Source organism: Mesoplodon densirostris, chromosome 3, assembly GCF_025265405.1.
Source record: "Mesoplodon densirostris isolate mMesDen1 chromosome 3, mMesDen1 primary haplotype, whole genome shotgun sequence".
Classification (NCBI taxonomy): Eukaryota; Metazoa; Chordata; class Mammalia; order Artiodactyla; family Ziphiidae; genus Mesoplodon; species Mesoplodon densirostris.
Genome location: NC_082663.1, coordinates 134,257,322 through 134,285,307, shown reverse-complemented (window position 1 = coordinate 134,285,307; position 27,986 = coordinate 134,257,322). Strand labels below are relative to the sequence as shown.

Sequence of the window (27,986 nt, the reverse complement as noted above, 5' to 3'; positions counted from 1 at the left end):
TGTTGTTAGGAATTAGGATTTTTGGCATGGGAGAAAGTAGTAGTTACAAATAAAAGATACTTGGAGTTATGTATAGACCCTACAGAAATTTTAATAGAAAATATCAGTATAATCTCATGATGTATTTTATTAAAACAAACAAACAAACAAAAACCTCTAGAAACGTCGACCAATCAAGTAGCAATAAACACCGCTACAAATCAAACTGTGTTATCTAAATACCAAAAATACCACTTCCCCAAGAGGACCTAGAGTTCCTTAAAAAAAAACGGCCAATTTCAGATTTGGGACAGGAAATGTACAAGATGAACCAGGGTCCCACTGGCCAAAGACACAACAATTTGATTCAGCATAATAACTACAATAAGTTGAAATAAACAAAACATTTGAACCTATAAGTTTGTAATGATATTAAATGATACTAACACAAAAAAAACAAACTCAAAACTCACTGTTCACCTTTGAAGGTTATTAGGGTTCAGCTCATAATTCTGAAAACTGGTTAACAAAGGAAAAGATCAAGCACTTATCTGCCCTTCCTGTACAAAGTATATATATATACTTCTTGGTAACCAAATAGTTGATAATGCAAAGTACCTCCTTTAAGAGGTATTCCAGCTAACAAATAAAGACAGATTGATAGAATATAAACATTTTGTAGCCCCTAATGAAGTAACAGGCAGTGACTTGCAGCTTACACGGCAAAAAAGAGAACCAAGTGAAGCATTAAGTGCCATCTGAGAGAATATATCACTATCTATGAAGTATTCTTGACGAGTAGGGAAAAAAAAAAAAAAAAACAACCAAAACCTGAATCTCATCAGGCCTCTCAATAACCAATTTACAAAAAAAATTGGAGTACAGAAGAACATGTGAAATGATACCACTCTGTCCTATGGAAAATTCTACAAGATATACAGTCTAGCATATTCAAAAAACAAACTGCAAGGAAAAAGAGAGGGAGAGGAGGAGACTTAATAAGACAATATATTGGTCTTATCTGGATCCTGATTCTCATAAACTACCAAAACAAAACATTTTTGACAAGTGGGGTGAATTTGCAACTGACCAGATATTTGGTGATATGAAAGAACTGTTAATATTTTTACATGCAATAATCATATACTGATTATTTTTTTTTAACAGGCCTTTATCTTTTAGACACAGATACTGAAACATGGATGAAATGTCAGATTACCGGAGAGTTCCTTCAAAGTAATTTGGGAAAGGAAACATGAGGAGACAGATGGAATAAGACTGGTCATGAGCTGATAGATGCTGAGGCTGGGTGATGGGCTCATTACACCACTGTGTCTACTTTTGTAAATTTTCCGTAATAAAGGGATGGGTGTGGGGAGAAGAGAGAGAGAGAGAGAGAGAGAGAGAGAGAGAGAGAGAGAGAGAGAGAGAGAGAGAGAGAGAAGACGGAGGGGGAGGGAGAGAGAGAGAGAGAGAGAGGCTGGCCAAGCCTTGGAATCTTAGCATAAGTAATGAGATGGGGACTCTTCCAGGGCTTTCTGCCTTGGCCCAAATGCCAGCTCCTTAAGTAAGGACCTTTCTTTCCTCCGCACCCCAGCCCCAGGGAGGGAGACATACCGCAAAAATGAGTGAAATGTCAGTGGTAAGGGCCTGTACTCGGTGGAAGGACGCAATAAGTGTGATGGGAAGGAAACCGTCAGCATCCATTTTCCGTCGCAGGAAGAAGTCTCGCTCTAAATTGTCCACGCTGAAGTAGTATTCACTAGGTGGAGGGGAGAAGAAGTATGATTGCTTCATCATTTGTGAATATGCCTTCCTTGTTCTGTACACTCCAGGAAGCTCACATAGCCTCTGACCAACCCTGTCCCTACTGTACTTACAGTCCTAAAGGCTGAAAAGAGATGATGTTATCCTTTCATGGCTCCCTAACCCTGGGTCAAACTGCTCTCTGCCCTTCAGCCTCTTTGTATGCCTGACAAGCTCCTCATCCTCCTTTAAAACCCAGTCCCAGTACTGTTGGTCACTTTCTCTTCTGCTCCTAAGCCACTTATCACACTCCTCTGCAATGATCTACTTCCTTGTATGGCTCCCCCACTGGACTGAGAAACAACATATTAGAGAGGTTAGGAGTTAAGGTTTTGCAAATCAGACAGAAATGGACTCAAATCTGTGCCTTGTCACTTACCAGTTAGGCAAGTTACTGGGCCTGTATGCTCATCAATAAAAAGGGGATAAAACCCAGCTCATAAAAACTAAATAGACAACTATAGGACTAAATAAGAGAATGCCTATAAAGCACGGAGCACTGAGGCTCACCAATAATGCTAGCATTCTGAATGCTGCCATTACAAATAAAGGGATAAAGCAGAGTAGAATCTAGACATCTTCTCTCCTTTTAAAAAAATTAACTAATTAATTTTTTAAATAGTAGTATAGTTCTCTCAAGTTACCTTTTTCAGCTCCAGCCAGAGGCAGCAAGTGCTGCTAGCACCAGAAGGGCCTGCACAGCCCTACTCTACCAGGCTAACATCCTCCGGCAGCCCCCAATCCTACCCATGTCTCCAGGAAGAAGGCGCCTGTCCACTTACATCTGGCGTTTGATGTAGTCTTTAAGCAGCTCCTGGTCCACGCTGTAAAGCTCAGTGCTGCTGACATTGTCAAAGTAGTAGGTGATGTTGTTCATGTACTTGGGGGTGCGCGGCCCCTCTGCACCGTCAAACTTTCGGTAGCCAAACTGGTAGTCAAAATGGGCTAAGGGGGAAACGGGCGTCATGATGGAGAGGAGACCCCTGCCCGCCCCCCACCGCACTCCCTCAGACATCCCGGAGCCCAAAGGGGCCTCACGTACTTCGAGTGCCACCCCGGCCGCGTCCCCGGCCGCGACCACGCCCCCGTCCACGGCCACGGAAGGAAGCCCGCGCCCCACCAGCCCCATCACTCTTCACACTCGATGTCTCATCCTGGTCGTGCCAGGCAGGCTCCGATTTGGTCTCTGGTTGCCAGGCTGGGGTGGGGGGGGCCACGGGCACGGGCACGTAGGTGGCAGGCTCAGACCCTATGGGGAGAGGGGGCACCGGGTCAGGCCTGAGGAGGAGCCCCATGCCCAGGCCCTCCATAGTGGGAGGCGCATACCTTTGATCTCCCCGCGGTTGGCAGGTGTGTGTCGTGGCTCCGGCGGGCGAGTAGGGCGAGAGACCAGTTTCTCTCTGGGCACTTCAGGCTTCATGTCTATTTGCAACGGAACCCACTTGTGTTTGTTCCCTGGAGGACAGCATGGGCACAAGAAAGGCTTGAAGGAGAGGTCCCTCCTGGCCATCCCTACCCCCAACACTTCTGTCCCTGTCTGGGGTCTCAGGCCTGAATCACCATCTGGTGCCCTTGGGAAAATTCCTTTCCCTCACTGGACCTCATTTTCATCCCTCAAATAAGAAGGTGGTGGACTTCACTGTGATGGACACTCTTGGTTGACTCCTAACATCAATTTCTCCACCGTCAAGAGAACTCCCTCTGGAACCAGACACACGACAGCCCAGAATCAAGACTGCACCTTCAGGCTCCCTTAGACACGTGCTGAAATTCTGCCCAGGGGAGCTGAGTGGAAGCAGTCAATTCCAGGGTGAGTCCCTAAAAAGCAGGGAGCTACTCCCCCCTTTCCCCATCCTGCTAGGTGGAGTGAGTCTTCTGGAATGAGAAGAGCCAACACACAGCAAGACAAAGGAACCAAAGAGCTGCACCTGGCCTACTTCCACCCAACTCTCAGGTGAGAGAAATAACCTTCCGTCCTGGTCAAACCACTGCTCCTTTGGATATGTATGAGAGCAGCCAAACCTGTACTCTAGCCATTTCAGCCAGAGCAATGGGAACTCCTGTCTTTCAATGAAATCTAACACGGGACAGCAACGCATCAAGACACACAAAGAACACTCTGAGGCAGAGACCCCTGCCCCCGTCTTCTGCACTGCTAGAGCCCCAGTGCTGAGGACAGGGCTTACCAAATGCTTGTTAAAGAAAAGGAACTGATGGACAGATAGCTGGAGTGAAGCTTGCTGACCCAGTGGCCTACAGCCATCAGCCTCCCAAGGACTTCTTGCGGGGGCTCCTGAGATTGCTCCAGCAGCCCTGGCATTCTGACGTTTCTTGGTTCTGCCCTACCACCTTCTCCCGAGTCCTGATCCAAGTCACTCACCTTTCTTCTTCTGCCCGCCTCGCTGGTAGTCCTCATCCCCATTCTTCTCCTCCCCCGATTCATCTGATTTGGTTTTCGGGCTCTCCTTACTATCACTCCCCTCTCCTTTCTCCTGTTCCTTCATGTCCTTTTTGGGTGGCAGCTTGCGGGCAGGCTGAGACTTGTGGGACTGTGGCTGCAGCGGGAGGCGGAGGAACAGGGAGGTGATGTGAGTCTGAGAGCCTCTTGGGATGGGAAAGAAGGGAGCTCCCTGTCACTGGAAGGACGGGGTTGAGGAGCTGGAGCATGTGACGGCAGGTTGGGCTGGATGTATTCTAAGGTCGTACTTTCACACCTGAGATGCTTTCGCTGGGAAGAGTAGTCAAACAGGCAGGAGGTAGAGGACAACCTGTCTCTCCAGCTTCCTTAAGTCTAAATGACAGAGACAACCCCCAGGGCCGGGGCTGCGGCCTGCAACGGACAATTGTTTTACTCCCTACAACAGGACCACATAGTTCAGGTCACCTGTGGGACGGAGGAGATGCTGGCCCCTGGTCTGCCCACACCAACCCTGTCTGTGAACTGAAGGCCAGTGTCGCCAGAGCCCGTGAGGGACCTAGCTGTCAGCCCAGAACGGAAGTGCTGGGAAGGAGAGGACTGACCAGGAGTCCATCTTCTGCTAGGGCTCAGGAAAGCTATATAAGCTTCCCCATGACCTGTGGTCTGGAGGCGGGTACCTGGCCTAATGATCACTGACAGGCAATCCAAGTGTAGTGATGGAGAACACAGGCTTTGGAACAATACAACGCACCTGATTTCTAATCCCCAGTTGGCCATCAAGGGCTAGTAATTAACCTTCCCCAGCCTCAGTGGCCTCATCTGTAAAATGGGAATTACTGAAGGATCTATCTAGGAGTCACTGAGGGTTAGATGAAATGATGAAAAAACAGCACTTGGCAGTCCCTGACACACAGCAAGGGCGCAAAGAATGATTCTTAGCTATTTCAATGTTGCCCATATTGTACCAACCACTCCTCTTAAAAAAACAGAAAGGTAACACCTGAGGCTCTGAAAGCTTGAGGCCAAATGTGAACATGTAGACAGAATTCAAACCTGCCCATCCCTCCCCACAGACTCACCTGCACACTCTTGTGGGCTATCTCTCCAGGTGTTGGCCAGTTGATTGCATCTCCAAAGTCACCAACCTGCAAGGCACATTCTATGAGGGCTCCAGGGTAACCCTGCCTCCACCATTCAGGCCCTCATCCAAAATACAGCTCCACCGAGAGATCAGAGGCCAAAATCAGTCTGTCCACGAGGACCATCCACAATGTAGAGACCCAGAAAAAGTGCCCCTGCTATTCAGAGAGAACCCAGAAGTACCTTGCAGTCCAGAAGCACTCACTACAACAGAAAAGAGGCTACCACCTCCAGGAAGTCCCTGCTTGGGTTGCCAACTCCTATTTCTTACCTTGCTACCTTTGCGCTGTTTAGGAACTGCTGCCCTCACCACCCTGGCCGGAGCAGCATGTTCTGTGGGAACAAGAAGGGAGCGAGAGTTACGCAGAGCCCATGGGAGGGGCCCACAACCACCTCCTCAGCCTCATCGCTACCCCACTCCACCAAACAACCTGCAGGCTCCCAAAGGAGGAAGACGCGGTGGGGACGGGAAGGACACATGCTCAAACACCTCTTTCTGAAGAAATCATGGCAAGTGCGATCATGGAAGCAGCAAGCAGCCTAAACCCCAAGAACTCAACTCGGAGGACCCTCACAGCTCTATACCCTCTTGTGAAAAAGGGAACTGAGTCCATGCCAGGGTTTGCTCTGTAGTTCAGGGCTCCCGAATTGACCCAGATTCCATAAAGGGATCTGAAAGACCCTCTCTGGCTCTAACATTCTAGAAGTCTGTGTGTGAGCAGACTTAGGAAGGCAAGATACAAACCCTAAGTGGGCAATCCAAGGACCTCTTCTAAGCCCCACATGTCAGGGCCAGCCCTGTCCTCAGTGACCTGTGGTCAACAGAAGAGTGACCCATTCAGAGAAGATGTGCCTGCCTTCCAAGTTTCTGAAGAAAAAGTGAGACCCCCATTTGACTCAATGGTTCCACCTCTAGGGATTTATCCTAATGATACAAATTAGACAAGTGTTTAGGGTTATGTGCAAAGATGTTGAAAGGGCTATTCATCATTTTAAAAAAACTGAAAACAATACATGTCCAATAGCAGGGAACTGGCTAAATAAAAGTTCAACAATTTTTAGAATGGTCATAAAAAGATAATGATCTCTACTGATATGAAAAGATAAACACAATAAATGAGAAAAGTTATAACCCTATTTTTGTAAAGTAAATAAAAAACGTATACGTACACATACACACAGTAGAAACTCTAGAAGGAGATATAACCAAGTATTACCAGGAGTTAAGTAGTATGTTTACAGTGATTTAATTTTGTTTGGGGTTCTCCAGTAGTTTCAACAAGGGCAGACGGGGATTTTTATTTTTTATTTTTTTGGCTGCACTGCATAGCATGCAGGATCTTAGTTCCCCAGCCAGGGATCAAACCCACGCCGCCTACAGTGGAAGTGCGGAGTCTTAACCACTGGACTGCCAGAGAAGTCCAGGGGCTTTTTAAAAAGAAAAAAAAAAATTTAAGGCAGTGGCTCTAAAAGGTCTGATCTTTCCTACATCTACACTTATTTTTCCAACTTGGTTCTGAAGACCAAGAGTTTCTGAACCCTTCCTCTCCCAGAGATCCACGGAAAAGATACATATCCTGGGGCTCTGCTCACCCACTGCTCGCCCGTCACTTTGCCTCCATTGTTGGTCAGCCATGCCAGGGGTCAGGAGCTGCCCCCAGTCCCTGAGCGGAGAAATTTGTCCAGCTGGTCTCAAAAGGAATGTTCTATGCCTTGGTCAGATGCGTGTTCCCTTAATGAGTAGAGAGAGTCCTTGCCTGACTCCTGTAAGGCCACTGCATTCTTGGCTTCTACCCCATACCGGAGCCACTGCCCCCTCAAGACACCCCACATGCCACAGGAGAGCTGGGGCTCTGTAACCCAACCCACAGCATCCCCCATTCCCAGGGCTGGGCAGTGGAGAACCAGAAAACCCCTCTCAGTCCCAAGAGGATGAAGCCCTTAGGCCCAGAGAACTACTTACTCCACACTGATTTTCTTGCTAATTCTGGTTTGGCCCAGAGAAGACTAACACCACCTAGTTCCCTGACTAGGACCAGCAGGGGCAGCCATGAGAAGATCACCTCCTTCAGCTACACACGAGCTGTGACAGCAGTCACTTCTGCAGGGACCCAGCCTCCACACTCCAACAGCACCGCCTGCATGCTACCAGGACGAGAGCACGCCAAAAGGCCTGCAACATCCACTTCATCAAGACAAAGCTGGATAGGGGGATCAGTCAGAGGGCCAGGTGTTCCTGAAAACTACTGGAAAAGGTTTAAGGCAAAGTTTTTCAGGTCACTGTCTATTTCCTCTAATAAAAACTCTTTCAAAATTGGGAGGAATCCGATCCTGTAATCACCCTGCCTGACCTTCTGTTCACCAAGATCACAAAGGGACATGGTAAAGTACTAGAAGTTCAGTCTCCAATTAATGGGAGCGCCCTACTGCCACTGCAAGAGCCCACTGATTCCCTACTCCCCCACAATCCCAAGCTGACCAGGGGAACGTGACAACACAGGGGTTAGGGGCACCCACTCCCAACAGTCAAAAAATCCAATCGCACATCATGTGGTGCTGCTTTTACTATTGAAAAAAACACATATAAGTGGACCCACACAGTTCAAACCTGTATTGTTCAAACGTCAACTATATTTTCTATACTGCTTGTTCCAGAAAGATCCTAAAGCTGCTGATCTTTTGGAAAAAAAGCTACCTAGAAGGGCCAGTTCTAGGAGGTCTAAGGAGCGGGAAACTAGGGGAGGTTTAGGGGGAGAAGGCACGTGGGTGAGTCAAACTCATCGGGTTGTGGTAAAAAGAACTGGTAAGAGGAAAGGAAAAGCTGGAAATGAAACAGGGAGGAGTGTAAGTGAAGTGAGATGGGGCCGGGTAAGATGGGAGAAGGCCTGCAGGATGGGGCTGGCCGGAGGGAACTACTAGATTTCAGGCCTTAGTGCCAGGAGAATAGGCGAAGGCCAAATATTTATTGTGGGGCTGGCATCATCTCCTAGAGATGAGTAAAGTATCTAAAAAGACTGATTTTACCCTGATTGCAAAGAACTTCTACCTTGGGGAACAAGGTAATTTGTAGGGGCTTAGGGGCTGCATTACTGGAGTTCATACCCACCTGCTGCCATATACCTGGCCATTAGGTCGACCCCCTCGGAGGAGTCCAACCAGATCCCAGGCAAAGTGCCCTGGCTCTGCGCTCTCACTGCGTTGTGTTAGGTGCCTGGTTACTTATCTACCCTTCAGCCCACCCCACCCCTTAAGAGCAGGTACCAGGGTGCCTTCATAGCAGTGATCCCAGAGTCTAGCTCAGGGACTGGCAACACGGCTGACGTTTGTTTAATGAACGGAGAGTTCACACACCCATCTCCTCTAGGATTTCACACTAGAGAAGAAAAGAAGCTTTGCTTTCCAAGTGCTAGTCCCTGAGTCTATGGCCTTAACCCTCAGCCGGAGCCTTCCCCCCGGCAGAGAAACAAGTATCCTAGGCACTGCTGGATCCCAGGGGAACCCACGCCCCAGCCCTGCTTTTACTCCAGAGACAACTGATCACCTGATCAGTCTCGGGTCCTAGTCCAGACTCCAATACTCACCAGTTGTATAACTTTGGAGACACTACCTACCACCCCCTTCTTCTTCCTGGGGCCTCCCTCACCTTCCTCAACTGAACAAAGGGAATTCACATCTAGAGGTAGAGGGAAAAAAAGGTAAGATCTCAACCAATGAGACTTCTCATGAAAGCAGAAGAGATGCTAGCAACAAGCCGTGGTCATAATATTAACGGAGTAAGCACTTACTAGATGCCACTCACTGTTCTAATGCTGAGTTAGTTTCTCCAGCTGGTCTCATTTTACAAATGAGAAAACCAAGGTACATGGTGGAAAGGTTATTTACCAAGATCACAGTTAGCAAGCAACAGAACAGGATTTGAAGCTAAGCAATCGGACTCTAAATCCTGTGCTCTCAGCCCCCTTGGAGGCGGTCCAAATTACCTCCTCATCGTGGCCAGTAGGGCAGGCCCTCAATGGCTGGGCTGCAGGTATCATTCTACACATTGGAGAAAACCAAGGCCCACTGCAGGGAAACCTAAGGTCACAGAGCAAGACAAGCGACACTCCTAGGATTGGACACTGGCAACCTGACAATTCCCTCTCCTGCACCCAGAGAGAGGCAAGGGAAATTGCCACCAAGCAGGCCCGGAGGAAGCCCTACATGTGGCACCCCCCAGTCCCGTGAGGAAAGAGGCATTGCTTCCAGGCCCGCTTCCCAGTCCCTCCACTTCAGCATCTGCCCCAGTGAGGATGGGGGTCGGGGGAGGGGCTAAGCATCCAGCTGACACGGATTCTGCCCCCACCACTGCCTGAGCTACAGCCCAGGACCCTCACTGTGGAAGGCAGAGACACCATTTAAGGGCAGGGAGTGAGGCCAGTAGGAGTCTAGATTACATCACCCACCTGTGCCCGTCCCTCCCAGGCCAGCCTGGGGACAGAGTCAGAAAAGCCTGATGTATTTTCAGCTGTCATCCAGCCTGGGGGTGTGGTGGAGTCACAGAGGAGGAGCTTGGGGACCCCGGTCTTTTCAGCCCATCCTCACTGATCCCAACGCCACCCCCAGCCCTGGCAGGAACACTCTTCTACAGAATTTTTTTAAAAATGCTGTGTTAACCATCCTCACCTTCTTCACTGATTCCTCCCGCTGCCACCACCTCTCAGAAGCCTCTCTCTATCCAGCCTTCCCGCCCCAAGTTCCCTCAGACCTGCAGGTGAAACACGGGACGGGGCTGAAGGGTGCCCTTACAGAAAGGAGTGGACGGAGAGAAGAAACCTGCGGAAGGTCCGATCATCTTGAGGCTCCGCTCAAAGGAAGCTTCTGAAGTCTGCGTCCCTCGGCCTGGGAGGAGGGGCAGGGGCGGCGGGCTCTGGTCACATGATACCACCTGGCCCGGCCCAGCTCAGGCTCGGGCCCCAGTCAACTATCTATAGCCTGCAGTGACTCTCCCTGCCCAGACACGGACTCTGCTGTCCTGGGGTGGCTGTGGTCACTCCCACTACTGGTACCAGTCCCTGAAGTCCTACCCCAAAGCGAATTAACTAATCATCATCACAGCTGAAATATCAGCAGGCAGTGAAGCCTCTGGCCTCCGAGCACCAGCTCCCTAACCCAGCCTTTCCGAAGAGCACATTTGATTCTAGTTAGAATGGTAATCGTAATAACCACCTTTTACTGGGTAGTGACTAGGTGCCAAAAACTGGTTTAACTTGTTATGTGTAATTTCACATAATTGTTTCAGAAAGACATTCCAGTTCGGAAAATGAAATTGACGGAAGAGACTTGCCCAGGGTCACACAGTATGTATTCTGTGTGACACACAGATCTCAGCATAAATTCTTCTCAAGGCCTTCCCTAATTGCCCAACTAGCAACTCTGGATCAAGTTCTAATTCAGTCTATCATGTGGGATCTTCAGAGTACTCATTAGCCCTTGAAATGGTTGCATTTTTGTGCATCTCAACCTCACTAGACTAATCAGTTATCCATGCAAAATGCCAAAGTACTTCACATGCAGTAGCTCATTTATTTTTCACAACCACGCTAGGAGCTAGGAGGCAGGTAAGATGATGAAGACTCCCAGTTTACAGATGAGGAAATTGAGGCTCAGAGAGCCCACCTGCCTAGTAGGTAGCAGAGATGGATTGAAACCCAGGTACAGCCTGACTCCAACTTGGGCTTCACCAGCCAGCAACGTGCTGGATGTGTGGACAATGACTGGGAGTTCCACAAGGGTAGGGATCTTTTCTGCGTTTCTCATTGGCCGCTGGAACCCAGGACTGCAGCCTATACATGGCTGGCCCACAGTAAATATTTGCTGAATTAAGAAATTTACATCGGGATGGGTGCTTCTTGAAGGACTTTCCAGAGCGTACTTTTCTGGGAAAAGAGGTTAATTACCCCTTTGCATTATGTCTGAACAGCACAGCTCTGCAGCCTGGCAACTGCAACCCCTTTGGAGTCTAGACCTATGATGCCCTGTTTTCCTTCAAGTTGGAATCAGTGTGCTTCAACCCAAACACCAGACGTCAGCTGTGGAAAACAGAACAGAGAGAGTGTGCAGCAAACAAAACAGCACAGGAACTCCCCAGAGGTCCCAGACTTAAGCCGCCAGGCCCCGGGCTACACCATAAATCACAAGGCAGGCTGGCTGGCTGGCTGGCTGGCTGGCACGGCGAGCTGGGAAGCACAGACACCAGCTAAGAGGGCAGCACCCACTCAAGAGCAGTCGCAATGCCACCCATGAACACAAGCTTATGTTGCCAGAGCTTCCGAGTTTTCAAGAAAGGTAGAAAAATAAATTTGATATGGAAGGGAAATTTTCTGCTTTCTAAATATTGTTAATGAATTCACATTAAAAAACAAAACCCGGGCTTCCCTGGTGGTGCAGTGGTTGAGAGTCCGCCTGACGATGCAGGGGACGCGGGTTCGTGCCCTGGTCCGGGAGGCTCCCACATGCCGCAGAGCGGCTGGGCCCGTGAGCCATGGCCGCTGAGCCTGCGCGTCCGGAGCCTATGCTCCGCAACGGGAGAGGCCACAACAGTGAGAGGCTCGCGTACGGCAAAAAAACCCAAAAAACCAAACCCTTCTTCAAGCCGTATCCAGCTTGTGGGCTCCTGCATGCTCTCCTAAGCCCTGCCTGAGGAGCAGGCTAATCACTCAGCAGCTGGGCCCTGGACTTCAGAGCCAATCCTCAGGCAGGCTGCAATGCTCTGCTGCCCCACTGACTCCACTGTCCTTCTGTGGGAGGCTGCTGACATCAAAGCTGGTTTTCCCTTGTCCCTGTGGTCACCCACCACACCTTAGGTAACGCAAACTCATTTTTACTGTCCTAAGTCTAAGGCATTCTCTGCTGCATGAGGCTTCCGAATCTCCAAGAAATTACTTTGGATTATCCCTGTTATTGGAGTGAAGAGGCTGGAAGGGACCTGAGAACTCAGGCCATTGTACAGATAGGAAAACTGAGGCCCAGGAGGGACCAGGCTGTGCCCAAAGTGACCAGTGAATTGTTGTGGAGCTGACACTGAACATCGAGTTTCTGCCTAGTGATCCAGAGCTTTTCCCACAGGCCAGGAAGCCAATTTTCTCACTCAACAAAATATGCCCTGTGCACAACTACACGCACTCACAGGCTGGAGGGCAGGGCCTCAGGGACCCAAGCATTCCAGGTACCACTCCCCACAACCACTGATGGTGCCTATAATAGAGTCCCAGAAAGTCCCGGTTTTTAAGAACGGCTTCTCACATGGAGCTGGGATACATAACAGAAAAGGAGGGGTGCTCTGGTTGAAGTGGATCTGCAAGCGGAGCCCCACTTCCACCAGCGACTTAACTTCTCTGCACTTCTCCAGGGAAGGCTGCTGGCCCCATCTGGAAGACGTGGGGTAAGGCAGGCTCTAGAGGTTCTAACCAGCCATCTATCCAGTGTGACAGGTTGGGTACCCTCACTAACCCTCAGTTTCCTGTTCTCTCAAATGACCGGGTCCTAACAGCTCCAGCCCTGCAGGCTGGGGACACTCGGTAACAGGGAAAACTCCAGCAGAAATGGGAGAGACTTGCCAAGTGTCCCAGAAGCACATGGGGAATTGGAGTTCTTGGGTAAAGACTAGTTCCCCCAATCCAGTTCAGCCAGATTGGCCTTGCTCCCCAAAAGCCACTGATTTGTCCCTGCTGCTGAGTTTGGGCAAGCCTTGGAGGCCCCTTCAGTGCTACTTATTATACTCCAACTGGGTAAGAGAAGAGCCCTGGGACGCCATGGATAAGGAGACAAGCTGCCCCACCAGCAGACTCCCTGCCCTTGCTCACTGGTGCCCTATTTCACTCCCACCCCGCCTTCAGCAAATGTAGAGGGGATGTGACCCCTACACTACCACCCCCCCGCCCCACCCCACCCCAATTAGGCTGTTGGGCTAAGAGGCAGGACAGAGCAGCTGTTAACAGCACAGACTCTGGAGTCCACATGAGAATGCTCTAACAACCAGCTGCCATCAAATAAGTAACTCATAAGGCCAGGGGAGATGGTCTTATCTGACCAACTCCTCATGCAGCTTGTAACTCGATAGGCATTAACAGGGCCACAGAGGAATGAAAGCCAAGCAAGCAGGTTCATCAGGAGGCAGAAAGGAACCCTGCATGGAAGATCCTAGAGTAAGACTTAACCTCTCATTTTTTGAAACTATGATAGGGGTTCAGGGTGGCTGCTAGCTAACAGGATTGTTTAACAGCTTAAATACGGGCACAGTTAAACAGAAAACTACCATAAATGCATTACAGTTATTTTTTAAAATCGCTTTGAATCAATTCTTGAATCTGTCTGGTGCTTTAAAAAAATTTTTAAGGATTACAGTTGCCAGATTTAGCCAATTTCAGATAAGACTAATTTTTTAGATTATGTCCCATGTAATACTTGGGACACCTTACACTAAAAAAATTATTTGCTGCTTATCTGAAAATCAAATATAACTGGGCACGGTGTATTTTTAATTGCTCAATCTGGCCACAGTACGAAGGAAGGACCATTGCCCCATGTTCCATGACAGTGAGTCAGTGTCCAGAGCACGGAGCTAGTAGCCAGGAGACTGACGCCAGTCCCGGTGCCGGCACTACAGCCCTTGCTATTGGAGCTTGGAAGAATTCCCCTCTGGGCGCCTTCAGTTTCTCTATTCAGAGGTCTCTTCTTGGGGTGTGGGGATCTCGTCATCTTCAGTCCTAACGCCCTTTAATTCTACCCTCACACTCACTGATCACCCTAACCACAACCTTAGATGAAACCAGCTTCCCAGGGGTACAAGCTACCTCTGAAACTACTGCTACAAAGGACTTGGGCCCTAAGATTTCAGGATGCAAAAAAATTATCTATCTTCTGAGAAGCTTGTCAAAATGCAGATTCCTGGGTCCCGCCCTCCAGAGATTCTTGCTCAGGAATGGTGGAGCCAGGAATCTGCTTAGTAATTCTAAGGGAGGTTTTCTCTGGACACACTTGCAGTTATCTTGATAGACCAAATGAGTTTCACCTGCTAATTTTGATAGGGGTTACTCAGAACCACAACACCGCATTTAGTATTTTTTAAATTTTTTATGGAAGCATAGTTGATTTACAATATTGGGTTAGTTTTAGGTTATAGCAAAGTGATTGATTCAGTTATATATATATATATATATATATATTTCACATTATTTTTCATTATAGGTTATTACAAGAAATTGAATATAGTGCCTTGTGCTATACTATACAGGAAATCCTTGTTGCTTATCTATTTTATGTATAGTATTGTGTATCCGTTGATTTTATACTCCTTCTTCATCCCTCCCCTTCCCCCAAGCTTGTTTTCTATATCTGAGTCTGTTTCTGTTTTGTAAATAAGTTCATTTGTATTATTTTTTAGATTCCACATATAAGTGGTATCATGTAATACTTGTCTTTCTCTGTCTGACTTACGCCACTTTATTATGATAATCTCTAGGTCCACCCATGTTGCTGCAAAATGCAGTATTTCTTCTCTTTTAATGGCTGAGTAATATTCCATTGTATATATATCCCCCATCTTCTTTATCCATTCATCTGTGGATGGACACTTAGGTTGTTTCCATGTCTTGGCTGTTGTAAATGGTGCTGCTATGAACATTGGGGTGCATGTATGTTTTAGAATTATAGTTTTGTCTATATACCCAGGGGTGGGATTGCTGGATCATATGGTAGCTCTGTTTTTAGTTTTTTAAGGAACCTCCATACTGTTTTCCTATAGTGACTACTACACCAGTTTACATTCCCACCAACAGTGTAGGAGGGTTCCTTTTTCTCCATACCCTCTCTAGCATTTATTTGTAGACTTTCTGATGACGGTCATTCTAACCCCTGTGAGGTGATACCTCACTGTGGTTATGATTTGCATTTCTCTAATAATAAGTGACATTGAGCATCTTTTCATGTGCTTATTGGCCATCTGTATGTCTTCTTTGGAGAAATGCCTATTTAGGTCTTGTGCCCATTTTTTTGATTGGGTCGTTTCTTTTTTGATATTGAGCTGTATGAGCTGTTTGTATATTTTAGAAATTAACTCCGTGTCAGTTGCATTGTTTGCAAATATTTTCTCCCATTCCATAGGTTGTCTTTTCATTTTATGATTTCTTCTGCTGTGCAAAAAGCTTTTAAGTTTGATTAGGTCCCATTTGTTTATTTTTGCTTTATTTCTTTTGCCTTGGTAAACTGATCTACCCAATTAGTATTTTAAAATCAGGGCTGTGCTTCTTAAGAACTGGTAGTGGGTACATGGGTCCTTGTTTCAATGTTTCCCTTTTTATTTTACATTTTTATATTAAATAATACTTTCTTGAAAAGAAAAATAAATTGCAGAACTATTCTGGTGGAAATGGAACCCAAGCCCCCTTCCCACCATACCTCCCACTCAGCTGGAGTCCCTGAGCAGAAGGCTGTATGAAAACCCCTCACCTCATGCCTGTGGAAACTGGGACCAGTAAGCTAGCAGACTGGCAACACCACTTCCACAATCTAAGAACACCAGAGGAGGTGGGGGTGGGAGACCTTGGTTAAATGCAGATTCCTGCCTTCTCCCAAGCTCCAGAAAGCAGTCTGCCAAGAGGGGCAGAGCATGTGCATCTGCATTTCTAAACAAGTTTCCTGTGCAATGCTGGTGCCAATTAATGTTTGAGAACTGAGCTGCCAATGAGTGAGACTGGCGGTAAGGGACCCCCTGGTCTCCAAGCCCCAGTCCAGGGTCTCATATTTATGGACAGGAAGTGCAGACAGGAATTAACCGGCTCACAAGAGCAGGGAGGGAGCGTGTTTTAACTACACACACAGACAGCAGCCTGAGGAGGGATGTATGAGGAACTCACCACCATCCAATCTCCAGCATCAAGAACAAAGATTGGTCAGGCCAAGAAGCCACAAGCAGAGTGTCTTGACGGACGTGAGCTCACAAAAAAATCAGTCTGGGCTGAGCTTGAGGTTGAGTTTTACAGTGAGCTCCCGACTATGGCTGTGCCAGAAGAATGAAGGCTCTGAAGGGACCTGTCTGCCTCTTCCTTACAACCAAACAGCTTCCACTCTTCCCCTACACATCGCTGTTTGCGCACCCAAGGCCCTGAGGTCTGGATCTGTTAAATAATAATGGCTACCACTTACAAAGCATTTACCTCAGGCCTCCTGCTGCAGGCCTTTTGTGCATTTTCTAATCCTCGCAAGGGCAGAGCCATCCCAGTTTTAGAGGAGACCCAGAGGCTAGGTGGCTAGCCAAAGGTCACACAGTGAGAAGGTAGCTGACCCCCAAGGACCTGAAAGTTCAGGCTACCCTAGGCCTCTCAGCACTGCAGGAGACGACACGAGGTTCTTGAGGTCCCAAAGGGCTCCAGCTCAAGCTGACCGTACAATGGACTGAGGCCATCAGCACCAGAATCCACTTCTCTGAGCCTATTAGCTCACCTGCCAGGCGAGGATAATGTCACTCAGCATAGGGGACAGGAGCAAAGCACAGCCAGGAATCAAAGCACTATTTATTGCGAAGGCAACGCTCTAGGGTGGTCTGCAACCCAAAGGCCTGGGCTCTGGCTGCACCAAGCCCGGGAGAATTTTGCCCCCTCCAGCAGATCAGAAAGGAGAGGATGGAAGAAACTGCAGAGCCCCCATAGGACAAAGGACAGACAGGAGGGAGAAAGGTGGGTAGAAAAGCAGAGATTTTATGTAGGCTCTGCACCAGGGCACAGGGAAGAGCTGAAGAGAGCATAAACCAGCCATTCAGATAAATTACCCCTCCTCATCGTTGGTGACCAGGGCTAATCAGCTCATAAGGTCTACCTCAACCATCACTGCATCTAAATCTCACAATTTCAGTTTGAGGTAGGAAGGGTGGAAATGGTTCTCCCCATATTACACAATAAGACAGAACTGAGACACAGTGAGCTTCCTGGCTTGTCCCAAGAATATCAACTTGTTTTTGAAGATGCCAGCCCTAGGCTCCTGCCACTCTTATCATGAAACGTCACCACTGACATGAGGGATTTTGTGTGCCAGGCACTGGGGAAGTAATGGTAAACAAGACAGTCCCTATCCTCTGAGGGCTCAGTTTGTATAAAGTCTTAATCTTAACTCCACCTGGAAATTGGTTGATCTCAACTGCCTGGGATGCTGTACTGAGGATCCTCAGTAAACAGGCTCAGGAAAAGCCTGTGATCAATCAGCAATGTCTTTTGTGGGCATGAGAAGGGACAGCAGTCACAAACGTGTTTGTAACTCCAGTTTGGTAACAACTGAAAAATGCTCTTCATCGCAACAACCATTTAGCCCATACTATGTATTGTGGATACAAAAATGGGTACGATTGCCAAGGGTCCAGCCCATGAAACTAATGACTGACCTGAGAGCTGACATGGGTGCTGGTGGATTCAATGTACTTTCCCTCCAGGGACCACTCTGTCCTCACCCCCAGGTAAGACCTGCAGCCCTTAGGCCTGGCCTCTCCCGGAGAGATTAAAGCAAGGCTCAGGAAGAACAAACTGCAGAAACACAAGTGAGAATTATGGAATGGGTGCCTCTGTGGAAAGCTCACCTGGCTGCTACTTCCCCAAGGTCAGCCCGGATCACCCCACTTCACTACCAGCAGCAGGGAAGGCAGTGCAATGGTTAAGAAAGAGCCTGGGCTCCAGAGTCCCGGTTCTGCCAATCCTACCTCAGCGACTCTGGATTTCTGTAAATGGGAAGAGAGTTTCTAACCTACTGCGATTCTGCAGATTAAATGAGTTGATATTTGTAAAGCACTTGGGGAAGCACACAGGAAGTACTCATTCCTTGTTAGCTATTATTTGGAAGTTTATACATAGCTCTGATTAAGGCCATTGACAAATTTTTCCACCCCATCTCACTCATTGGTGAGCCTATTAGTTACTTGGTCCTGGCTGTTTGAGTGTTCCTTACCCCTCCTAGAACCATGCTTTACACTCTTTATGTTCTATCTTGAAGAGCTCATCAGTAAGGTAGAGTGGAAAGGGGCAGGTGCTGCTGTTACTGGGAAACTGAGAACATTTCTAAGCAATACCTCCTCCATTTGGGCAGGCCTTCCCTGGCCTGCTCAGGATGTGTCAACTGCTGGCCCAGTGTAGGGGAGGGAAGAAAGCTGAAAGCTTGTGTCTGGAGGAACAGGAGTCACAGCATCTGCACCGGGTCACCTTGGGGCACATGCTGCCAGACCTAGTCCCCTCCTAATCTTCACTCCTACAGCACCAACCATTCGAAGGGCCTCCCATTTCTCTATCCTTGAAGAAACAAGGCAGAAGGAAGAGAGAACCAGCATGGGCATCCTGACTCCTTTGGTGCCACCCGGGAGATGTTGGCTAACAGATGACGTCAGCTTTCTGAAAAATGAGAAGCGACCAGATGGCTTCCAAAAGTCCCTTTGGACTCTGGCCTTCCTCAACTCTAGGATCTGCAAAAAGCTGCCACCTCAGAGGGGCAATGGTAGTGATGATGCAAGCCAGGGGCTAGGACAGGGAAGACCTGGAATGGCAGAGACCATCCCAGAGCAACTGCAAGCCCAGCTGCAGCCAATGGAGAACTTTAGCAGCCAGCCTCTCCATTCCCAGCCAGGAGTCTGGCATCCCCAGGCTGCCACTGCCCTCACACTCCTTTCCCCAAGAGAACCTCCCACTCAGTAGACAAACTGCTATCCCCACAGCTCCTTGATCAAGTCAAGTATCTTTCTAAACAAATGATTATGCAGCTACTATTGAGCCCTTCAGTATGATCTGTCACTGTGCTAAGTGTCTCCCTTGCAATATCTTAATAGAAAGACTAATGCTTGGGACTTCCCTGGTAGTCAAGACTTTGCCTTCCAATGAAGGGGGTGCAGGTTCGAGCCCTGGTCAGGGAACTAAGATCCCACATGCCTCGGGGATAAAAAACCAAAACATAACACAGAAGCAATATTGTAATAAATTCAATAAAGACTTTAAAAAATCCCACAGGCTGTGGAGCAACTAAGCCTGTGCGCCACAACTACTGAGCCTGAACTCTAGAGCCCGCGAGCCACAACTACTGAACCCGCGTGCCACAACTACTGAAGCCCGCGCTCCACAACAAGAGAAGCCACCGCCTACACACCTCAACGAAGAGTAGCCCCCGCTCACTGCAACCAGAGAAAGCCCACGCGCAGCAACGAAGACCCAACACAGCCAAAAATAAATAAATAAAATAAATTTTAAAAAAGGTCCACATCAAAAAAAAAAAGTAAGGAAGGAAGACTGACGCTTATCTTCTTTTTACTCTCCTTAATTTTTTCCGTATTAGTTGTGCTTTAAAGGGGTGGGGGTTGGGGAGGAGGACTGGCTCTGCCAGTTTTTAACTCTGACCCTGGGCAGTCCTCCCTTAATCTCCATGAGCCTATGGAGAAGGAATTTCTCCATCAAAGGGGGCCAATTACCACCCCCCTCAAGGGTACTGTGAGATAAGAATAAAGAAGTGTTCTGTAAAGTCTTAAGGGCTATCCCAAAGGCAGTACCAACCCTTCCAATCTAAAGACTTGATGAGTAAGACTAGACCCCAGGGGTAATCAAAGGATGGCGGCTTAGCATCCTCAGCTCTGGCAGGCGACCTTGGGCGGTGTCCCGCCTTAGGGCAATAGAGCTCCCAGGAGTACAAACCAGCTGCCTCCTTGGTACCTGAAACAGGCCCCTCCCAGCCTGCGGAGACTTGGCTCAGGGCTGCTGGATGCTACAGTGATGGGGGAGAAAGGCTGGATTCCCTGGATCCACCCAGTCTTCAAAACCTCAGTCATCAGGAATCTGATCACCTTACCTGAGGCCGAATCCAAGGTCTGCTGGTCAACCCAGCCCTCCTATGAAGGGGCAGGGGGTGGCCAGCAGCAGGCTAGTGATTTGCCTAGAACGCAGCCCCATTCTATAGGCTGAAAAACTGAGGCAAAGATTTGGGTGTGGGGGAAGAAGGAAAAAAATGACACCAGGCTCCTACAAACCTCAGACCTGCTAAGAAATGAGGTTTTTGCCACAAAAGCCGCCTGGTGTGAAGCGTGTGTCCCTGCACTAGGGGGACAGCACTGTTTGACAAACTCATCAATTATTTAGAGATTTCTAAGTCCTGACCTCACCCAGTCCAACCCATGTTCCTTTCTGCACTCACTCTGGCCCTGTTGGTCTTTTTCCCATTGCTGGCCAGCTTCCACGAGGGATGTGCTGTGGCCTTTGGAAGTACCCCAGGGCAAACCCAAGTGGAGGGCTCTGCCCACCGCTCCCGGGTTTCCCCTTTGTACTTTGGCTAGTCGCAAACCCAAGCAGCAAGCTCTTGGAAACCAGCTGAGAGTGATGGAAAGAGCACTGGACTGGGCATCGGAGTGCCTGTATTTTAAACAACGCACCCCTGTACAACAGCCTCGGTCAGTAGCTTCCCCTGTGTGGGCCTGTTTCCCTCAGCAAAAGGGTGGTATGCGTGTGCATGTGCACAGGGTACGTGTGAATTCTGGCCGGGCTCAGTGGTCTCAGATCAACTCCAGGTGCCTGCAGGGTGCAATGGAGGAGCAGGGGCCTTGGGTAGAGAGCGGGTGTGCGCGTCTGCCAGGCAGCAATGTAGTACTGGCCAGCTCCTTAACCTTTCTCACCAGGAAAATGTAACCTTCCTTACCAAGGCTGCTTTGAGGGTTATAAGCGACTTTGAAAGCCTATGTTTTTAAGTGGGGGAAAAAATTTGGCTCACAAAATATCATGATCCCATTTTTTTAAAAGGTGTGTGTATATATACAAAATATACATATGTGTCTGTGTGTGTGTGTGTGTGACTCACAAAGAAAAATCTAGAAATGTGCTGTCCAATACAGTAGTCACTAGCCACATGTGGATACTGAACACATGTAACGTGGCTAGTCTGAATTGAGACGTACTTTAAGTGCAGAAGACATACCAGATTTCAAACTTAGTAGAAACAATTATTTTTTATACTGACTATATGCTGAAATTATAATATTGTGATTATCCTGGGTTATATTATTTAAGTTGATTTCACCTGTCTTTACTTTTTAAAAATATGGTTACTAGAAAAATTTTAATTGTATACATGGCTTGCATTGTACTTCTATAGGCAGCACTGATATAAAAGGATATGGTTGCTTAGTAGTATTTCTGGTGGCTGGTGGAACAGATTATGAAGGGATTTGTTTTCTCTTCACTAAAACACATTTGGACGTTTTTTCTACAATGAACTGGTGCTGCGTGAATAAGCTGAAAAGATTTCCCCTTCGAAAGAAGTTAAAAGATGGAACACAAGGACTTCCCTGGTGGGTCCAGTGGTTAAGAATCCGCCTTCCAGTGCAAGGGACGCAGGTTTGATCCCTGGTCAGGGAACTAAGATCCCACATGCCGCAGGGCAACTAAGCCCGTGCGCTACAACTACTGAGCCCGCGCGCTGCAATGAAGAGCCCTAGTGCTGCAACTAAGACGCAACACAGCCAATAAATAAGTAAGTAAGTAAGTAAGTAAATAAATAAGACCCAGCACATAATAGTATTTTCCATCCACTTTGACAACCCAGAGCCTGAGGGCCTCCCAATGCCAGTAGAGAGCAGCCCCCACTCCTCCCACTAGCCTAGAGGCCATGCCCAAGAAACCACAAGGTCAGCAGGGCTCTTTCCAGCAGGCTGCACATGGCCTGACAGAGCTGAAGAGGAACATCTCTGAGGGAAGAGGGGCCAGGGCTCCCCAGCAGGATCAGAAGTTCCAGAGCCTGTCTCACACTCACTGAGGGTGACCAGGGCAGGCAGAGCTGGGACCTCCAGGCTGGGCCACCGGGGCCCACACAGATTCCTGCTGTCTGAAGATTTGTGTGGGTCCTCTCTCCCCCAGAAAGTTTTTCAGGTGAGATACGTATACTTCTGTGGTCTGGGAGAATGCAAAGCCAGATGGTTAGTCAGTCTGCTGTGAGCTGGAATCCCAGCTGCTAACAAACTACTACGCAGCCTTGAGCAAATTACTGAACCTCTCTGAACTCCTGTTTCCCGGTCTGTAAAATGAGGATCATGGCTGTAGCAGCTGGATCCCACAGGGATGTGAAAATGAACCAAGATCATGAACAAGATGTGTGTGATGGCTCAGAAGTTTGTTAATCACGGGAGACGTGGAAGCTCTCAGGCAGTCTGGCATGGATCCCTGGGGCATCTGTCTTCAACAAGGCAAGCTACCCATGAGGCAGGTTCTGGAACACCTGGCTAAGCCCAGGGGCAAGATAAAAGCACATCAGCAATGGATGAGCAATGCACTCATGAGCATGGGATCCAATCCCTTCATACAAGTCGTGAGAAATGAATGTCCAGCCAGGAGAAATGTGAGAGCAGGGCTGAAATCAGAACATGGATCTCCAGACTTCCAGCTCTGGCAGCTTGCTCTGACCCCACCCTGAAGTTCTTACCTGAAACTTTCCAATAAGAAGTCAGGAATGGAAAACTGTGACCAAGAGAGCCCATGTCGGGCTCATTCCCTATCTCCAGGCCTCCCTGTGCCTGACGCCGTGCTGTTCACCCACACGCTCCCTCCACCTCCACCCCTGAGCGTGGAACCTGGGAGAGGCCAGGGGAAGCAGAGAAAACACTCATACTCCTCCTGGCTGTGGGGCTAAGAGACCCAGATCCAGGGGGAATATACCTGCCTGCCTCAGGCCAACCTTCTGATTAATGGACATAATACAACTGATCTGACTTCTGGACAGCACGTGAAGAGAGGAGGAAGTAAGAAATAGCAATTAGGAAACGTCCTCTTTAAGTGGCCTAGTCTGGATGAGGGGGGACAGGACAGGGCACTAAGTTAGTTGGATGGCCCAAGTCACTATGCCATCGTCTGTTCCTTTCCATCTCTTTCCTGGATGCCTGCCGAAGTCTCCGATGGGCCTCCCTGCAACTAACCGGGCCTCTTCCCGTCCCGACCCCAGTCCACTCTCCACAGAATGGACAAACCCTAAAGCAGAAGCCGGATCATGTCACCTCCTTCCCTGCTTTCAGAACAGCAGCCAAACTCCCTAAGCTGGCCTCCAAAAGCCTCTCGTGTCAGTTGCTTGGAGAACTCTGAATTCATCACCACCTAGTACCTGCTGTTCCTCCAGGCTAGAGTGCCTACAGCAGGCTCCTTATCAACCCCATCTTGGCTCACCCTTAGAGGTATTCCCTGACACCCTGATTGAAGCTACCCTCACCCACACAACCCCCAACACTTCTCTATTCGTGTGTTTCTTTCACAGCACTCACCACTATCAGAAAGTGCCAAGGAGTACTAGAGATGGTGGCAAACCGACACTCCTCCCATTGAAAAGCAGGGCCCATGTCCCCTCTCCTTCATTCTCAGCAGGGTCTGTGACCTCTACCAACATAATATACCAAAAGTGATATTGTGCCAGTGCTCAGGCCCAGGACCTTAGAATACTGACCACACCTACTTCCTGTCTCTTGGAACAGCTCTCCGGGAGCCCCAAGCCACTATGTAGTAAGTCCTACTACTCTGAAATCACCATGCTGGAGAGGGTACGTGAAGGCACTCCAATTCTAGCTGAACCCAGCCATCCCTGTCAAGGTTCCAAACATGTGAGTGAAGCTGTGGTGGGCCCTGTATGTAGACCAGGACCTGCCTGCCACCTCTATCACTACCACAAAGAAAAGAAGAATCACCTGGCTGAGCCCTGACCAAATCCTGTGAATAAAAGGGCTGTTTTTGATATAACTAGTAGCCTCCCTTTCCCCGCCCCACAACCCCCCAGTGAAGATGGCCATGTGTCCTGCCCCCCATCCACCATACATGGTGGGGTACCGCTCCAGGACCTTGCTTCAGACATGTAAGCTCCCCATCCATTAAACCACTGATGACTCTGTTGTTGACTCCGGGATCTTTCTTCAGTCTTGAAGCTGGGCAACAGAGGCCTTGAAGGCCTGCAGGGTGCAGCCCAACAACCAACAAAGAAATAAAGATCTGTGACAGGCTAGTTAATCTTCAGTCTTAGCAAACACCAAAATCACAACTAACTGGTGAACTACCATTGACAAAAAAGACAAAAAAACAAAAAACAAAAAACAACGCTGGAGGGCTTCCCTGGTGGCGCAGTGGTTGGGAGTCTGCCTGCTGATGCAGGGGACGCGGGTTCGTGCCCCAGTCCGGGAGGATCCCACATGCCGCGGAGTGGCTGGGCCCGTGAGCCATGGCTGCTGGGCCTGCGTGTCCGGAGCCTGTGCTCCGCAACGGGAGAGGCCACAACAGTGAGAGGCCTGTGTACTGCAAAAAAAAAAAAAAGACAATCTCTCGAGATGGGCTGGCTTCCCCTCTCACTGAACTAGTTGATACTTTGACCCTGGCCTCCACCAGTCCTAGGTTCTAAATCTCAGGGCCAGAAGGGGGTTCTCAGCAACTGCCCAAGCTAACCAGGTACAGAACCTCCTCAACAACATTCCTGCCAGGAATGAGCCACCACTTTTTGCACAGTGCTGGGGGCACTCAACAACCTTCTGGGGCAGCTCACCTCGGCCCAGAACTTCCCAGAAGCCTAGGGCAGAATACCCCATGCCTAGGTAGAAGAATCCCACAGCCTTGGCCAACCTCTTGGGGATGACACTGGCCCAATCAGGTGGGGAAAAGCAATCCCCATTAGATAAAATCTTTCTCAAACTAGTCTTGACCTCTGATTTGATACAAAGAACTTAATCCCAGTGAGAAAGGACCTTGAAAGGTCTTCTGGCTCCACCACTTTCATTTACAGAAAAGAGAAAAAAGTCCAAAGAGGTTCAGTCAGTCACCCAAGGTGTCTTAGCAATTGAGCCAAACATCTGGGACTAGAAGGCTGGTCCCAAATTCTCCTGCCCAGAGTTCTCTGTCCTAGGGCTCACACCCGTGGAGGAGCCTCTTTCCAGTGTCTGTTGCCCCAGAGAGAATTCAGTGTTCCAATGAGCCTTAGTTCCATTGCCCAAAGAACAGGATCATGACGCACAAGGCCTCTAGCCAGCATCTTTCCCCTTTCCACCCGAAACACAGTAACATCTGCCTTAGCTGCTGTCATACTCGAAGGGTGTTTGAGCTAGAAAGGGCCTTAGAGATTGCTATCAAGGATGTTACACCCATTTCACAGATGCAGGGAGGGGAGTGAAGTCTCACTGGGGCCTAACATAACTGCAAGCTCACGCCTTAGCATTCAGACAGCTTTCTACTGCTGCTCTGGGGCCTCAGGCCACAATGCCCAGTGGTGTCCTATCTCCCCATCACACCCGCTCTCCCTCAGAGAGGTGGGTACGGAGACCCCTCCAGGGACTGCATGCAATTCCTGCCCTTGGCCTTAAAGTCTTCCCCACCCTTTCCTCTCAAATTCTTCTCGAATAAGGATGCTCTCAGCTTGTGGGCTGGACAGACTGATGTCCTCTCTCCTTTGTATGATAAAATACACAAAGACTGAGCCCACAGGCCCGATGCAGGCATCCTCGTCTAAAGGGAGCTAGATCCTGACATTGGATAGTAGTCATAAAGGAACAGAGGCTCAGTGTGGCCAGGTCTTCTCATTTTTTTTCATAACAGCTTTACTGATATTATTCACATACCATGCTACTGACCCATTTAAAGTGTACAATTCATTATTTTTTTTGGTATATTCAGAGTCTGGCTTTTAAAAGAGAAGCTGCAAATCTCCAGGTTTCCAGACACATTTTCTTGATTTTAAAACACAGATGATTACTTTCAACTGTTTTTATTTTTTATTTTTTTTTTGGCGGTTCGCGGGCCTCTCACTGTTGTGGCCTCTCCCGTTGCGGAGCACAGGCTCCGGACGCACAGGCTCAGCGGCCACGGCTCACGGGCCCAGCCGCTCCGCGGCACGTGGGATCTTCCCGGACCGGGGCACGAACCCGTGTTCCCTGCATCGGCAGGTGGACTCTCAACCACTGTGCCACCAGGGAAGCCCTCAACTGTTTTTAAATGAAGGGTAATCAAACGCTGTCAGCAGGCTGAACTGGAATTGAGGCAGTAAAGGGAGTGGATACCCATTTGTAACTTCTACCTTTCAGGACAAAAGCCCCATCATGGCTTTTGTGTCTTATTTACCCCTGAATTCTGGAGCCTGATACGTAACAAATACTCAAAAATTTTGGAATGAACAAATCTAGGAAAGTACTTTGCAAATTTACAGCTGCAGAGCCCTACAGGAAACTGCCATCCAAACTCTTTAAATACTATCACCATGTCAAGGAACCCAGTACCTCCTGTGGCAGCTGAATCTGTCGGGGGCACTACTGAAAGTTACTACTTGACCAGAGCCAAAACCTACTGACCCTCCACCTCCCACCTGACATCAGAGCTTTACCTGTAGGGCCACTTGAAGCAGATCTGTTCAAATGCTGTAGTTCAGAACAACCGGCATTTCCACCCACCCCAAGCTTTGATTCTCTGGGAAAAATAATCCTAGTTTCTTCAACCATCCCCTCCCTCTTCACAGTAAGGTGCATGCATCCCAGTGAGCAGCCACCTCTTGTGTGTTCCTGATTTCCTGTCTCCCTCCCATACTCCCTAGAAGCAGCATCCAGCCTCCCACACCCAACCATGTCCAAACTCCACCCCTACACTCGGCTCCACTTTGGATAAAACCTAAACTAGGCTATTCCATCCAGATAATTGGCCTCTCTTTCTTGTATCACTGTAAAAATATATGAAGAACAGGAAAAGCGCAGACCTCCACTCCCCCAAGCAAACCCAAACCTGCAGAAAGATACCAAACATGGAGCAGGAAGGTTTCACTTCAAAGCACCTGAGGGGCTCCCTGGTGGCGCAGTGGTTAGGAAGCTGCCTGCCAATGCAGGGGACACGGGTTCAAGCCCTGGTCTGGAAAGATCTCACATGCTGTGGAGCAACTAAGCCTGTGCACCACAACTACTGAGTCTGCGCTCTAGAGCCCACGAGCCACAACTACTGAGCTCGCGAGCCACAACTACTGAAGCCCGCACACCTAGAGCCCATGCTCCACAACGAGAGAAGCCACCGCAATGAGAAGCCTGCGCACCACAACCAAGAGTAGCCCCCCCGCTCACCACAACTAGAGAAAGCCCGCACGCAGCAAAGAAGACCCAACGCAGACAAAAATAAATAAATAAAAATTTTTAAAAAAGCACCTGAGCTGGTCTCTCACAGACATTCTACCACTAGGACACTCCCAAGTGCCACAGTATGGGCTTCTCATGCAGGATTATAGCCCCAGTGATTCCTTAAATTCCCCTTCACTATGGAGTTGTGTAACAGCCTAGGGCAGGGTGGGAAGAACTGGCTCTAAGTGACATGGGCGGCTTTCCTGTGTATGCTCAGGACCAGACAGCAGGGATAAGGGGCAGAGAGGACCCAGGAAGACACAGGAAGCCTGGCTTTGGCACTTGAGTTCTATTAGCAAATTGAAGACCTGGGTCAAATTCAAGACCTCGAAAGAAGAACCACCAACACTCTTACGATGATCACTTATTATCTGCCAGGCTCTGGCTGAGCACCCACCTTCCCCTAGTTCACATTCACAGTGATCCTACGACGTGGGTAACTCCAGATATAACTCCATTTTACTGACGCCTGGAAGTTACCAACCTTTCCAAGGGCAC

General features: G+C 48.7%; 1 protein-coding gene across 1 annotated transcript in view; it reads right to left on the bottom strand.

Moving 5' to 3' along the window:
* The window catches only part of LARP1 (La ribonucleoprotein 1, translational regulator), a 54,187-nt gene that overhangs the window by 16,012 nt on the left and 10,189 nt on the right, over positions 1–27,986 (bottom strand). The window contains exons 2-8 of the mRNA XM_060093705.1: positions 5,616–5,677; positions 5,284–5,349; positions 4,166–4,340; positions 3,112–3,240; positions 2,828–3,034; positions 2,568–2,730; positions 1,597–1,741 (exon numbers count right to left, since the gene is read on the bottom strand). Coding sequence (XP_059949688.1) covers positions 1,597–1,741; positions 2,568–2,730; positions 2,828–3,034; positions 3,112–3,240; positions 4,166–4,340; positions 5,284–5,349; positions 5,616–5,677 — 947 coding nt within the window. The remainder of the gene's footprint in view (positions 1–1,596; positions 1,742–2,567; positions 2,731–2,827; positions 3,035–3,111; positions 3,241–4,165; positions 4,341–5,283; positions 5,350–5,615; positions 5,678–27,986) is intronic.